This window comes from Drosophila kikkawai, chromosome 3L (genome assembly GCF_030179895.1).
Source record: "Drosophila kikkawai strain 14028-0561.14 chromosome 3L, DkikHiC1v2, whole genome shotgun sequence".
NCBI classification, from domain to species: domain Eukaryota; kingdom Metazoa; phylum Arthropoda; class Insecta; order Diptera; family Drosophilidae; genus Drosophila; species Drosophila kikkawai.
The window spans coordinates 667,453-683,001 of record NC_091730.1 but is presented as its reverse complement, the minus strand read 5'-3'; the positions used below and the strand labels follow the sequence as shown (position 1 = coordinate 683,001).

Below are 15,549 nucleotides of genomic sequence, written 5' to 3'. Positions count from 1 at the left end.
TGTTTGTATAAATGTTTTCGTTGCGAGAAAATTAAATATTATTTACATCAGCAATTACAAACTTCATACTTTTCTGAATAAATTTGAGAAAAAAAACTAGAGCAAAGTATCCCCAGTAACCCCAATCGAAGACAATTCCTAGAATCCGATCAAGCACTGGCCTTAATCATAATTTACCTGATGGAAGCCATTAATTAACTGGGAGCCAATGAGTTCAAGGAACTTATCATCAGTGAAAAAAGCCCCCTTGTCTTGGCTGGGCCCAAAGTTCTGTGGAAAACTGATTTGAAATATTGCTTCAACAGAAAGTTTGAATTGTTTTGTAATAAATTGCCAATCACTCAGTGGTCATTTGGGGGAGAGGAAACCACATCCTCCACCCACTGGAAGATTACAGTCCATGGAAGACTCTTCGTCACGGCATCAAGTATAGAACATTATTAAGGGATCCCGGGTGTGGGGTCTTCTGTGTGATTTTAATTTCGATTTTCGACTCAGCGCTTGTTTTGTGTTGTTTGTTTACCTGGCCCGGCGATTGAAATAAACTCTCGTGCAATCCTCCCGAAATAGACTGTTGCCGCCTGGCTGGGAAATGGGGGAAATTGGGGGAAATTCAAAGGGGGAGGGGTGGGCCGAAAAGTGCAAATATAATCAAATTTCTGGCGGGGCACACGACGCAGCGTAGGCGTGCGCCCGGTAAGTGGCGCCAACGTCATCGATTCGCTTTTATTTATTATTTTTTGGTGGGTTTTTAGCAGGGATCTGTATTCGCTGGCTGCGTCATCGATTTGTGGCTCCGTGACGTCACATGGATCGCTCAACTGATCATTTCCGCCTCCGCAGAGCACCACCTTTCCCCTCTAACCAATGGGTGGTCAGTGTTCAGTGTTTTCCACGAAAAAGAAGCTCTCGCAGAATCTCTCGCTGATGATAGACTGGCTGCTGCGTCTTTTGTCTGCTTCTACCTCGGGAGGCTTTTTCTTTATTTATTTGTATTTAACGGGAACTGCGCCTTTTTTTATGCCAAAACGCCCCCACATACGGCGAAAAAGAGTGCGAAGTCTAGAAAAGTTATAGTCCGGTGCTTCCCGGTGGAAGTGGAAGTGAACGTGGACATGGACTCGTGGGTGCCCGTTTGATGTTTGGGTTCCAATTCCCAGTTTATGGATTACGATAAAATGATCGAATAAATTAAGCCTGTATGCTGGGCATTGATGGATAAACACTCGAGGTAGTTCAAATAAACACTGTTTGGCACGCAGCAAACAAGTGTTTCTTTTGGCCAGTATTCAATTTGGAGGCGCAATTCAAGGTTATTATGATGAGATAAAACTATCCTTTAGGACTAATTAATATTTAATTAATTCTATAATTTAATGATTTTAAGGGTTCTTTAATAATTACAAAGAAGCCTATAATGATGATAAGCTTGATGCTGACAATCCCTTCAGTAACAAAATTCATTTCCCGAGAAATTTCTTTTGAATTTTTGAGGAGTCCTTGAGGAATCCCAGTGGAATGGTACTGACGGGAATCTACAAAATACCCATATTCTTATTACAGATATACCTCTCTAAATAAACCCCCACTATAATTTTCATAATAAATTAAATAATAATATTAAACTTATTAAGTACATCTTTCTCAGACCTTTTTCAACACACCCAATATGCAATATTACCTGTAATTCCCACAGCCTTATTATGTATCCCAAGTGATGAAGGCAGCCCTCAACAACTGCTGACCTCGACTGGCCCAATTAAAGCATATTTAATCGATTCCCAAATCCCTGGAAAACGATGTGATGAGCTGTGAACTCAGCGCTTCCTCTTGCTCACCTCTGACCCATCAGGGAGGGATTTGTTTTTCAAACCATCAGATTCCGATTCCGCGATTATGGGCTGGAGATTATGGATGCGCAGAATCTCAGCCAAATTATCACATGCTATAGAGGAATCCCTCCGCCCACACTGCTGCCCCTCCTCATTCCTGATTGACGTCGACAAATTGTATTAAAAATCACGTTAATTGGCATCTCGGGATCTCGGACTATTATCAATTTCATTTTCATTTTCATAAAATTTTACGCCTATCATGTGTCGGGAAACTGGTTGGTTTGGCTGGGTGTCTGCACGGAGGAGAGGAGGTCCGTCTGGTCTGGTCTGGGCCATTGTTTGTTTTCATAAACAGATATAACTTATTTTCGAGCACGTCTCTTTTTGAATTATTAACTTTTCGATCTTCCTTCGTGCTTGCTTGCTCGCTGTGACGCAGGGTAGTAAATTCCGACGCCCATGATATGATGGCCTGCGAATGAACGATTCCCATATGGACTGGACTGGACTGGACCTGGACCTGGTCCAAACCCTATCTCATTGGGGGCGGAATCGGAGGCGGAGTCGAGGAATATCCCCGAGTTCATTCAGCATTTCACGGGTGCAAACCCACAAATCAATTGGGGGCAAACAGACATCATTGAGCTCAATAGTCTTCACACCTCCTACGATGACTATAAAAACACACAATCAACCTTATTGGGTGTGTGAATTTCGGGGCAAACACACAGTCGTTAAAAAGCGCCGCAGGATATATTCGAGATGAATTATAGATGAATTCCATTATCTGTTTTTTAATCACTAGTCATTTTGGGGAAATTCATTTGGATTTTAATTTTTGTATTTATCTATTATATTCAATTCAAAGTCCGAGTTTTGAATTAATTTTTACTAACCCAAAACACACTAATTTTGGTTTATTTAAACATATTTAATTATACTTAATAAATTTTAGATATTATAAGAAATTAATAGTTTAAAAAACCTTAATATTTTTAATTTTATAAACTAACTATTATACTTCCCAAAATTAAAATAAAACCTTATATTCATTTTTTTATTCCAGTGGCGCCAGTCTTAGATTAACGTCGGACTGCTGAACTACAAGAAAAGACAACAACCACAGTCTTATACTGTCTTATGCTGTGGTTGTTGTCTTTGCTTGCATATATGAATATAATTGGGTTTTATTATTAAAAAAGCATTAAAATGAATTTATCTTTTATTAAATGCCATTAATTATTATTAATTAACTAACCTTATTAAAAAGGCAAAAAGCTTAGCATTATACTGGGATAATTATAGCTACAAATAAAAATACATTTCTTAAGAACCTCTTTTCAGCATGTAATAACTATTTTGATTTTTCGTATATTCGTATCTAGATCTTAGAAGCTGTAATATAGCTCCAAATTGAGCTTAAGGAACTGGTAAACAAATAATGGGGGTCCGAGTACTTGAAGCTAATTATCTTATCTGAACAAACAAACAGATGTTTGTATTGCGAATAAAAAATGTCCTATTGTTATCAGTTGATAACTAAATACTTCAGTTGATTGCCAGTGCCACAATTAGACCAGGTGAGTGCCTCCCATCATAAAACTAGCCAGCCCCTCTTGTGATAATCCATGGCAGCTAATCTGGATGGTTCAAAGTAAATACATTGGGAAATATTGAAAAGATAAGGCAAACAAAGGATGTTTACAAGTGGAGATTGATTTGTTCATAGGGGGTTTGTAGATAAAATAAAACTAGAAAAGTAACTAGGATTCTGTAGTTAGCATAAATTAATACTAATTTTCATAAATCCCTTTTACCTATTTTAAAAACAATATTAAATTATATTAATTATCCTTTTTTGTCAGTATATCACAGCAACAAAAAGGGTATTCAAAAACTGTGTATAGTGCACATCTCTTCGGCTCTCTTTTTCCCTCTCTTTGGAGCTGTGGCTGTCGTTCATCCACTTTTAAGTAGCTCACCACCACCCACGAAACGAAACGGAATTGAAACTGCAGAGAGCAGAGAGAAGGAGACTCACCGGCAGTCCAGCCGGAATTTTGGAGAAAAGGTAGCTACATTTATGATTTTATTTTATTAACAATTGAAAAAATAATTCAATAATTGTTTAATTATTGAAATTTAAAAAAAAGTAGATAATATAATATAATAAAAGATTATATTATATAATATTATATTAATATTATAATATATCATGTTATTAATATAATATAATAATTATAATTATAAATTGAATAAGGTAATTTCTTAAATAATTTATCACTTATGATCGATACAGTTTTTTAAGTATATAGAACCAATTTACAAAGACTAAAAATCCAATTTCCTCCTGGAAACTGTCTAGTTTTAGCCACAAAATGGCTTAAGCAGCATCACTGCTCACCGGTTCGACGCTTTATCAATGCGAAAACAAAAGCATTCTAAAATCGAACGCGACGCGAGGCAAACGTATCTGCCAGATACACTCCGCTCAGTTGTTGAGTTTCAGTTTGTTTATGTGTTTTTACCCCACGACCATTTGCGTGCGACGTTCGCCTTGGGGGCCCAGTTAGTTGAGCTGAGTTATTTCCAAGTTTGCATTATTGTAATTAGCCTGGCAGTCAGCTGCCTCGCCTCGAGTGTCCGCGCTACCGAAATAAAACCTAGAAAAAGATAAAAGTAAACCTAAAACGCAGAATAATTGCGCTGGAAGTGGAAATGGAAATGTGCGCGGCTAAATGGCGCTAACGTATAACGTAACGGCTAAATAATAGTAGAAAGTTTTTATTGTTATCTCTTCTTCTTCGGCTGGCGAAGCGCAGCTGCCAAAAACCAAATAACCAAGGCAAAAGCCGTAGCTTCAAATTTTGCGTGTGAACGAAAAAGAAATCCACTTCTCGGCCTCATCTTCATATCTCTCTCTCTCGAGTGAGTGTGTGTTTTTTTGCTTACCAAATTGGCAAAGCATTTCAGTCAATAAACCGGGATAAAAGATCTACGTAATCAGCGGAATAAAAATAATAATAAAGCACCAAAGATGTCCGGTCCGATGCCCGAAATTACCGGGGAGCAGCGTGCGATTCTGGAGAAGGTAAGGGGCCAGAGGAAGGGGTATTTACCTGCAGAGATAAAGATCCATAGTGAGCCTACATTTACTTAATGTTGAGAATTTTATCTGGTAGGAAATAATGCTATGTTTCTCAGGGTTAGATATTCAAGCAAAATCAATATTGGCTTAGATATTTCCAAACACATTCCAAGTTTCCCACACAGAACTAAACTAAGCTAAGAAAAGTGACTCCCTTGAGAGTAATTTATAGAATTAATGAGGGCTTTTACCTGGTTCTTGAAATAGTTCTAGTTATAAGGGGAAATAAATGATATAGATATTTCAAAACAGTGACAAGTCTTACCCCTGGTAGCAATTTACACTTAATTACACTTGCTAATTATAAAAGGCTTTAAAGTGTAACCTTGCAAACTGCTTTAAAATCCCCTGTTTAGCTTTGCTTTAAAAGTGTGTCATTTGACTTGAAAATAAACTATTTCGTACTTGATTCTCTGTTCAATTTGTAAACAAATCAGAAACCTGAAACGTGTAAAAGATCTTAAACCAAAAACCCCTCTTGAATTTGACTTGAGTTTGGATTTGTCAGCTTAGAAAGCAGAGAAAGAGAAAGGAAGAAGATTTCTTATATAATTTTTGCAACAAACCAGAGTCTTTTATATGATGATCATTGGAAAGTGAAAGGAATCAAAGCATATCCGATGGCACTTAAATTAGAATAGGAGATTTAATTAAATGTATAAACATAGGGGTTAGTATGTATTAATCCTCAACTTGGCATCATTGCTGGTCTGAATTTCCCCATGACTAGGCAATGTGTTGATCGATTCGATATTCTAAACCAAAACAGAACAGTCATTCTGTGATCAGCGGAGCATTGACTCCGCTGGCTATGGAAATCAGCAATTGCTCGCTTGGCTTCCTCCTCGATTATTATTAGCAATTCGGCCAGACATCAGCGACCTACTGTTTCAACAGCTGCTGGCCTGCTTATGTGGCCACAGAACTTACTAGGTTTATGTGTTGTCAGGGGCATAGAGACCACTGTACTCACCGTACCTGAGTTTAACGCCTGCCAGATCGTTTGACATCTTAAAAATATCTGCATGCTGCATCTGCAGGTGTTGTCTTAACCCCTGAAACCCCTCCTGAGGCAAACCACTGATGAGGCCAGTTTCTGCAGTTGCGAATTGTTGACTTCTCGTGTGTTCTCTCTGGCCGCTTGCGAAATCGAAAACAAAGCTGAAGTCGTCGATAAAAACCCACAAAGACCAGTTTAATAATAATTATAATACTCGGGGGGGAATAAATGCATTTAAATTGGCAAATGCGGAACCAGCTGGAGAAGTGTAAATCATTGCCTATAATCTCGATATTAAGACCAGACCCTTGCCCTGTTTTAATTGCTGCGATGAGTCGCCAAGTGCTCATGTCATTTCATGGCACAATGACTACGATTACAATTATAAATAAACATGAAGTGGCAACGATAAGCGCGAGCAGTTATCCAGAACGGAGCTCAGAGAGAGCCCTGACCAGAGCGGACCTTAGACCCCGTAGAAATCTTGCAGTATTTTGCATAAATCACGAGAGCAACAGGTTTCTTGTTTTGGAAATGCAAAGAAAAAAAGAATTCCGGCCAGTCAACGTGGAGAAACTTCCAAGAGTTGACCAAGTTAAATGCAAGCTGTAAGCCAGAGGTAAATACTAGCCTTAAATACCAAGTGCCTTGGCCAAATATAGACTCAATTTTCGATGGCCCATTACCGAGTATTACAGTCAAAGTCAGGCCCAGAAATAGAGGTAAAACGGGGAAGTGCGCGCAGCAGAACTCGGCGCGCTAATGGAGCCCACAATCACACAGTGGCATAGCCGTCACCTGGGGGCCAGTCAGTCGAGGCAGCCTTCTCCGAAGATAATAAAAGCCAGGCGGCCAAGCGGCCAAGTTTGTTGCCAAACGACGAAAAGCGAAAACTGAAAAACCGAAACTATCATAGGAAAATAAATAAAAGAAGCGGTTGGGTTAGTGAGCCAGCGGAGCGGCCTCGTTATTGAATTTCGAGTGGTTTTGCCTTTAAGTCAGAGCCGAGTGACTCAGCACCTGGTCGGGGAGGCAGTCGCGAGTCAATTGGGCGATTGAAACGGCGTTAAATGTGCACTTGATCGAATGCAAATCGAAGTACGTGCTGTTTGCCCAATAAATTAGTTAATAATAAGTTAATAAAAGGCCAGCAAACAAAGGCAGCAGATAAGGTGAAGAAAGGAGAGACGCTGCTCACCGATCGCCGATTCAACTTTCGTTCGTGTCAACAACAACCGATTTTGGCACTCGGACAAGGCCAATACGAATTAGCAGCAATTAAGACAAAGACCGATACGTAAAAAGACTGTAAGCTTTATCGCCTGGAATTGAAAAATAAAAAAGAAATAAATACTAAGACCAGTTGTACTGGCCTTCAATAAAAATAAATCATCGAGACAATTGGACTATCAATCAGATTAGACGATTAGCGATTAGCTGTTTCAGCTCTAAACAACACTCTAAAATTCATAAAAAAATAACTATTATACATGTATAAACATTTGTTTACAGTTCCGCAAGCAGATGGACGATGCTCTGGTGGGCACGCACGATGACTACTTCCTGGTGCGTTGGCTGCGAGGTGAGTTGTCCCCGTAAAAGGTTAAAGATAACGTTGTAATCGTAATGCCTCCGAAACAGCTCGTAAATGGAACATGGATGCGGCGGAGAAAATGCTGAGAGCTGTAAGTGGCGCGATGCCATTGCATCCGAACCCAAATAATACCTGACTTGATCTTTGCAGAGCCTGAAGACCCGCTCCATGTGGAACGTGGACAACATCGAGAAGTGGGATCCTCCCAGGGCCCTGCAGGAATACCTGCCCTACGGGCTCATGGGCTACGACAAGGAGGGATCACCAGTGCTGGTCTGCCCCTTTGCCAACTTCGACATGTGGGGCATGATGCACTGCGTCACGCGCTTTGAGTTCCAAAAGTACCTGGTGCTGCTGCTGGAGCGCTTCATGAAGATCGCCTACGACCAGAGCCAAAAGCACGGGTGGAAGGCCCGCCAGCTGGTGGTGTTCTTCGACATGGAGAACGTGAACCTGAAGCAGTACGCCTGGCGACCGGCGGCCGAGTGCGTGATCTCCACGGTGAAGCAGTACGAGGCCAACTTCCCGGAGCTGCTCAAGATGTGCTACATCATCAACGCGCCGAAGCTCTTCTCGGTGGCCTTTAACATTGTGAAGAAGTTCCTCGACGAGAACACCACCAGCAAGATCGTCATCTACAAGTCCGGCGTGGACCGCTGGCAGCAGCAGCTCTTCTCCCACGTGGACCGCAAGGCGTTCCCCAAGGCCTGGGGCGGCGAGATGGTAGACAGGAACGGAGACCCCCAGTGCAAGGCCCTGATGGTCTGGGGCGGCAAGCTACCGGAGGAACTGTACATCGACCAGAGCAGCCAGCAGAGCGACAGGGACTTTGTGGAGACGCAGGTGCCCAAGGGCGACAAGCTCAAGCTGCACTTCAAGGTCAACCAGGAGGAGCAGAAGATCCTCTCGTGGGAGTTCCGCACCATCGACTACGACATCAAGTTCGGCATCTATAGTGTGGACGAGCAGACTGGCGAGAAGCGCAGCGAGGTGCACCTGGGCACGGTATACTCCAACGAGATGGACGAGATCGGCTACATCTCCACGCGACCCAACACCACCTGTGAGTAGCCTCTAGCCACTACTGTTCTGAAGCATATCTGATTAATTGTGAACCGTAATCCCCCACAGACACGGTGGTCTTTGACAACTCCGCCAGCTACATGCGCAGCAAGAAGCTTCGCTACTGGGTGGACCTCATCTCCGAAGAGGAGGAGGGCATCTCCGAGCTGACCAGCCAAATGGACAGCACCCAGATAGCGGCCAAGCAGCAGTGAGCGGAGGCTCAATCAGCAACTATGCCAAATACCAGTGGGAGTAGATAGATTATTAGCTAGACAACAAGAACTAACCTCGGTGCAATATAGTCACAACGCATTTGCTAGGCGTCCTCCTCCGGAGCACGGCGCAGCTGCAATCGAACCATGTGATAGAAACAAATTAGTATGACTCACACAGTTACAGTTAAATCTAAAGTTACGTCTCTTTATTACTTTGCCGCACTGTTTACTTAACAATCTCTAATCGTGGATGTGTAATTATTTCAGGGAGTACGGCACAATAAAATGTATATATGTAGCACCTGATCTTTAACAGAAACCAGGCTTTATTTCGGTTTATTATTGTGTCTGCTCAGATCAGTGCAAGATTGAAATCTGTATCAACTTTCTCCTTAATTATTTTTGAGTATCCTAGAGTAACTCGCTTTTGTAAGCATGCAAAAAGGGTTCCAAAAAAATTGCGCTCTCGAAGGTAAGCTCCTCATTGTACAGGCTTTGAGACACGTTCAAAAGTCAACTCACCCCACGCTCCTCTCAACCTCCTTACGAATAAATAATCGCTCGCCGTTCCGGATTGCCTCTCAGCCGCAGCTCACGGCTGCTGCGAGGAGGCGCGGCGCTTGCGCCTTCATCACTGCGGACCTCCCGGATTGGGGCCCATCTGCGGGTAGACACCGGGTCCCACCGGTCCCTGGGGACCCACCTGCTGCGGCTGGAGCTGCTGCATGGGCATCATCGGGTTGGGGCTTGACCCCACCACGCCCACACCCACACCTACTCCGACTCCGACGCCCACACCCACTGGTGGTCCAATGGATTGGTTGGGCGGCGGCTGGGGCATCTCAGTGGCCAGCTGGAGGTTCGTTAGCAGATCAGAGATGGCCGGGAAGAGCGTGCACTGATTCTGCTGGGCATTGAATTCGGCAAATCGACGCAGCAGGGTGCTGGCGGCGGTCATGGTGGGCGAGTTCACCTGCCCGTTGCGCTCCGCCATCTGGGTGACGTTCGTTTGGATGTCGTAGACGATGGGGAGCACCAGCGAGGGGCTGTCCTTCCAGTCCTTGGCCACGCCAACGCCGGCGCCGTAGGGGATCCGTGTGATCTGCAGGAAGAACAGGATCTTCATGCGTCCCAGGACCACGCAGGCATTGCCGCAGGGCACGATGGGCACGGCTGAGGGCGGCATGCGCATGCACATCTGCACCGTCCATTTGAGCTGGTCGCCGCCCAGCTCCGGCTTCAGCTCCAGGCGCATGATCTGCACAAAGTCCTTGAGCACCTGGGCCGGCAGGTTTAGCAGCCGGCAGATGCTGTGCAGCGAATTGGGCCTGTAGGGCGGCGCAGCCACCCGTGTGTCGAAGTACTGCTCGATCACAAGCAGGTCGTCCGGGCTGAGCTGGAACGGCGGCGGCAGCTTGTCGGGCATCGGCGGCAGCTGCGAGATCTTTAGGTGCAGCGTCTGCATGTGCATCTGGTTGAGCACCACCTGGCACTGGAGTCCGTCCACCTTGAACAGCACGACGCCCGGTTCCGTGCTGTTTAGCGCCGTCAGCGTCTCCTCGCTCTGGATGTTCCGGTGCAGCTGCCTGCGCATGTAAACGCATCCCAGGAATCGCTCCAGCGGACTCATGTCAGGCACGTTGATGTCCTTGTTGGGATGCGGACTTGGCCGGCACAGCGTCTCCAGGGCCTCGTGGGTCAGCAGCGTGGGCACAGCACCGGCCCAGGGGCGATTTAGGGTGCCTCGGGCAACGCCTCTGTCCACTACACCGGCTGCTCCTCCAGCTCCTCCGCCGCCACCGCCAGTACCCTTGTGCTCGGGACTCTGTCCGGGCCGTGGAGAGGGGCGCGGCATGCTGGGGGATCCTGGCCAGTTGTTATTTGCCGGCGACATAGCCGTGAAGGGAGAGTCCTGATGGCTCTGCATGTAGAGGGTATTCGGTCCAGGACTATGCACCATGTGCGGGCTGGGCTGGGGATTCAGCGGCGACGAGGGCATCAGGCCGCTGGGCGACGGATGCGGCATGTGCGGCGCTGGCGGAGATGTCAGGTTAAAGTTTCCATGGCCCTGGGCTCCGCTTCCTCCGCCGGCACCTCCCGCACTCGGATGCGGACTGGCCGGCGTGTGCGGATTGGAGCTGGACGGCGGCGTGTGGGGCGCGGGGAATCTCAGGCCACTGTCCCGCGGCGACTGCGGTCCGCGCATGCCAGTGCCCAGAAACGGAGAGGAGCCGCCGGCGCTAACACCTGCCACACTGCTGGGACCCCCGAAGTTATCCTCCAGGCCCATCGGCGACAGTGGGTTGTCGTCCTCGTGGGGAGCCCGTCCCCTGTACGCCGCCGACTCGTCCACGTACTTGGAGAGGAAGGCCTTGAGGCCCTGGATGGGCGTAAACTCCTCCACCACGTTGCGCTCGAAGCGGCTGCTGGCTCCGTCGCGGATGGAGACAAGCCTGTTGGCCCGGAAGCGCAGCTCGAGGCAGTAGACGGCCTGGTAGGTGAGCCTCATCAGGCAGGGGGATTGGGCAAGCATGCAGAAGGACAGCACGGGCACCTGGGGGCGCTGAAAGGAGAAGATATTCTGCATCAAGATGGGCTTTCGTGGCAGCTCGGAGCTGGACTCACCGGTATGCCCAAGAACGGAAGCACTGGCAGCTTGGCTATGGAGCTCATCGGGCTGTAGGTCTCGTGCAGGATCTGGGCGATCTGGGTGAGGCTGTGCTGCTGGTTGAGATGTTGCGCCAGCTGGTCCCGCATCATTGAGTGCGCATTGACGGCCGACATACCGCCCACGAAGGTCAGGCGGAAGCCGTGCGACTGCACCGACCAGTAGATGTTGCAGCTGACCTCCTTCTTGGGCCCGTAGCCCAGCAGCAGGTTCATGTAGCTGTACGACTTGACCACCAGCATGTCGCAGAGCGAGAGGCGTTCTGGAAGAAGGGAAACTTAATTCAAGACAGCTTATCGGGGGACTAAATTCAACTCACTGTTGCGCAGCTGCTCGGCAAAGTCGTGGACCAGCGTGTACAGGTAGACGATCTTGGACCAGTCGTTAAGCAGATCCTCCACCGTCTTGGAGAAGTCGCTGTTGGCCTGCTCGTAGGTGAGGTAGACTGTCCGCCGGCTGCCCTGCTCCTTCTGATGGCTGCTCTGCAGGGGCGTGCTGTAGAAGACGAACTCCACCACCCAGATGCGCACCTGGCTGTTCTTGTTGGTCTGCGAGCGCACGGAAATGGAGAGCACGCGGCGCATAAGATCGTCCCAGACATGCGGCTCGATCTTGGGCAGTCCCGAGGATCCGCTCGTCTTCATTTCACCCTGTCCAGCTGCTCCGCCTTGCTGTTGCTGCTGCTGTGTCTGGCTGCTGGCAAAGACCGTCTTGCCCGGCTGAGGCAAGGCCAGAATCTTGAGCACCAGGGAGGTGGCATTAGCCTCGACCTGCAGGCCACTGTGGGGGATGTTGTGCTTGGACAGCGTCTGGGCGAGGTTCATGAAGGGAATCTTCTCGTCGCACATGGCCACCACATGGGCCAGCTCCGGAATGAAGTAGGCGGGGAAGATGGTCTTCTGCTGCTTGGCGGGAGGGGCCAGCAGATCACCGTTTGATTTGCGTTTGTGGGGGGAAACCTCCGCTGCAAGGAAAATGTTATTAGAGAGCTTAACCATGTCGCGGACTTGGCCTTACCATCGACTTCGGTGCCAGGTCCATGCGTGGCCACGAAAGTATCAAACTCGATGAGCCGCATCAGCTTGGTGTAGCACTTGGGGATGTCAGAGGGCGGCTGGGCCACCACGGACACCAGCTGCTTGGCGGAGTCGTCAATCACGTCCGCTTCGTCCTTTTGGTAGGCCACGAAGCCCAAGTGGAAGGTGTACTCCATTTCGTTGGGCATCGTTGCCTTCTCTTTGAGTTGAACCACCTGGAGGGAAAGAAATCTGGTTAGTCTGCGGGAAACCCATCCACAGGTCCTTTATACAAACCAGAACGATGTTGGGATGCCTGTGCAGCTTAACGTAGATCTTGTGCCTGCCCTGCTGCAGCAGCTCCTGTTCCGGCTGGGCCAGAAAGGGAAGCGTCTCCGTGGCTGTGGCTGGCAGGTGCTGCAGGGTCTTTTCGCACCGCCGATGGGTGATCCAGAAGCGCAGCTCCGAGAGCAGGGCGGGCAGTTTGCCCCGATCTCCGTTGAGGCAGTCCTGCATTTCCTCGGTGATCGGGCAGTCCAGATGCTTGGGCACATGGCAGCGGAACATGCCCGTGTGGGTGTCGATAGTGATGTGGATCTGCTCTGCCCGCAGGCAGGGCGTTAGCACGGGAACGGTCAGGATGGCGGGGGTTCCTTGGAGGTTAACTATGGAGAAACATGATTAAAATGATCAGTGGTTACCTGTGCCGGCGGGGAGACTTGCAACATTTACACTCACAGTCAACGTCCTTGAGGAAGGCCTGGAACTCCAGCTTGAGGTCGCTCAGGCGCGACACTGATCGTATGTAGACTGTGTGCACAATGAGACGCTCCATGGAGAGATGCTCGGAGCGCACGGCCCGGTCAGCCACCTCGGCCGACTCCTTGGCACCCAACGACGGCACGTGGACCACGGCCAAAGGGCGCCCAATTTCGCTGGGATCGGACTGCACCGTGAGGCGGTAGCCCAGCTCCGACTTTAAGTCTCGCCAATAAGAGACGGTGAGCTTTACCCCTGGTATATACTCCTCCGGGGTAATGTTGTTGTCATCCAATCGCTCGTAGTTGAGGCGCAGCGTCTGCGTGTACAAGACCTCCAGCTGCAGGGACTGGCAGAAGTAGTGCAGGCAGTTGTAAACCTCACTCAGTGCATTGGGGTTCTCCACGAGCCGTGCCTGGATCAGCTGGTGGATGTAGTTCACCTGCAACGGATGCACCAGCGATTTGCCATCTGAAAAAAGGAAGAAAACTAGTTTTACAATGGAAACAACTAGATAGTAGGATGCCTACCGCCCGTCTCCTTGTCCTCCACAAGCACATCGATGTCCAGCAGCCGCCAGGGCACAGTCGGGCTGTCGCCCATCACCGTGAGGGCCACGCTGAACTCGTGCTTCACCTCAAAGGTGACGCGTCCGTTTTTAATGCGAAACTCTCGCATTTGGGGCAGCAGTTTGCCCGTCACCAGACGATGCTGGATCACCTGGTTCAGGCGCAGCAGCGTCTGACGCTTCTCCGCTGGGGTAATGGCATCAGCAGGCACAATTCGCTCCCGGATGCAGGTGGGCAGCCGGTTGTAGGTGCCAGTAGTCAACACCTCGACGGCAGCCGGAATATGGAAGTTGGGCAAACGGGCGCGGACCAGGGTCTCGCGAGACATGCGCGCCAGCATGTCCGCCGTCTCCACGAACAGCATGTTCTGCTTGTCCAGGAAGCTCATGATCTGCGACGACTTGTCCACCTTGGACACCGAGTTGCCCCACTTAACCAGGGCGTTCAGGCGCGTGAACAGGTGGCGGGTGCGCGCCGCATAGTTGTAGATCTCCACCTTGCGCTCCATGTCTGTCTTGCGGGGCAATCTGAAAGGGAAACAAGAGTCTGAGCGAATGGAGAACCAACACCACCACTGAGGTATTAATCACTTACAACTCGGCCAGCACGGTGAGTTCGTGGTACGTGCGCTGGATGATGAAATCGATCAGCACCGACAACGACATTGTGTTGATCCGCGGGCCGCCCTCCTGCAGATGCAGATGTGATGAAATGCCTAATGCTGCGTGGATCTTCAAAGATATTTACCTGTCCTGCGGGCAAATAGCCGCCTCCGCCGCCGCCGACGCCGGGCATCTGCTCCAGGGGCAGGGGCAAAGGCAAGGGGGTGGGCGCCATGTTTGTTAGCTGGGGCGGTGCTCCTCGCTATCTTCGCACGTTTTCGGTGCTTTGCTTGTGTGTGTTGGGTGCCCACACTAGTGGTGCATGTTTTGGTAATGTTTTTCCAGCGTTTTCTTATCTTTTCCGGCGTTTTTCGCGAAAATTTCAGCAGCGAAATCGCATTTTCACTTGAGTTAGAGTCGCAGTGTGACCAGATGCAAGTTAGCTCTTTCCACCTAAAAAATCCCAAACATTTCCTCCTAAAAAATCCAGTGTCACACCTGATACGCAAACCACGTCTGGTATTCGAACTACACATGATATTCGATAATTGAAACCGAATTGTCTGGCAACGCCATGAAGTGGCTCGATAAATTAATCAATCGGACGTTGGGCGGGAATTCAAATTACACAGAGTTACAGTAATTCATGACTTTATTATTATTTTATATATTGAAATGTAAGATTAATTTAATACCTACATATTCATATAGACAAAGTCATATAAGGATAAGTATTTTATTTACTATTAAAACAAGAAAGGAAACAAAATTCTGGAAGCCGAAATTTGTATACCCTTGCAGTTGCCAAAGGATCTTGGCTTTGAATAAAAAATTGATCAAATCTCAGCCAAAAATGCATTAAATTCAGTTTGGAAAACTTTTCTGTCCTAGTTTTTTCTGGCTTAACAAGTCTGCATATTTAACATTTTAAGAAATCATTTTTTTTTGTCATTTTTGAGAATTTTAATGATGTAACCCCTTATCAAATTTCGCAAAAATGGCCAAAAAATCGATTTCTTCCGGACATGTCTAGAAAGATTCGCCTATTAATGCTGATCAAGAATATATATGGTTTATG

General features: G+C 47.7%; 2 protein-coding genes across 2 annotated transcripts; one reads left to right on the top strand and one right to left on the bottom strand.

Annotated features, from left to right (window-relative positions):
• The first annotated feature begins 4,282 nt into the window (after positions 1-4,282).
• Positions 4,283-9,176, top strand: LOC108078619 (SEC14-like protein 2). Its single transcript, XM_017172546.3, has 5 exons — positions 4,283-4,926; positions 7,496-7,565; positions 7,625-7,668; positions 7,728-8,640; positions 8,709-9,176. Exons 1-5 carry the CDS (start codon positions 4,873-4,875, stop codon positions 8,852-8,854), a joined length of 1,227 nt encoding a protein of 408 aa, XP_017028035.1. The 5' UTR covers positions 4,283-4,872; the 3' UTR covers positions 8,855-9,176.
• MED14 (mediator complex subunit 14) lies at positions 9,036-14,911 on the bottom strand. The gene is made up of 9 exons (XM_017172535.2): positions 14,617-14,911; positions 14,464-14,558; positions 13,831-14,396; positions 13,280-13,771; positions 12,839-13,206; positions 12,543-12,777; positions 11,845-12,489; positions 11,483-11,787; positions 9,036-11,420 (listed from the first exon to the last, which is right to left on the bottom strand). Exons 1-9 carry the CDS (start codon positions 14,704-14,706, stop codon positions 9,489-9,491), a joined length of 4,728 nt encoding a protein of 1,575 aa, XP_017028024.1. The 5' UTR covers positions 14,707-14,911; the 3' UTR covers positions 9,036-9,488.
• Positions 14,912-15,549: the final 638 nt, after the last annotated feature.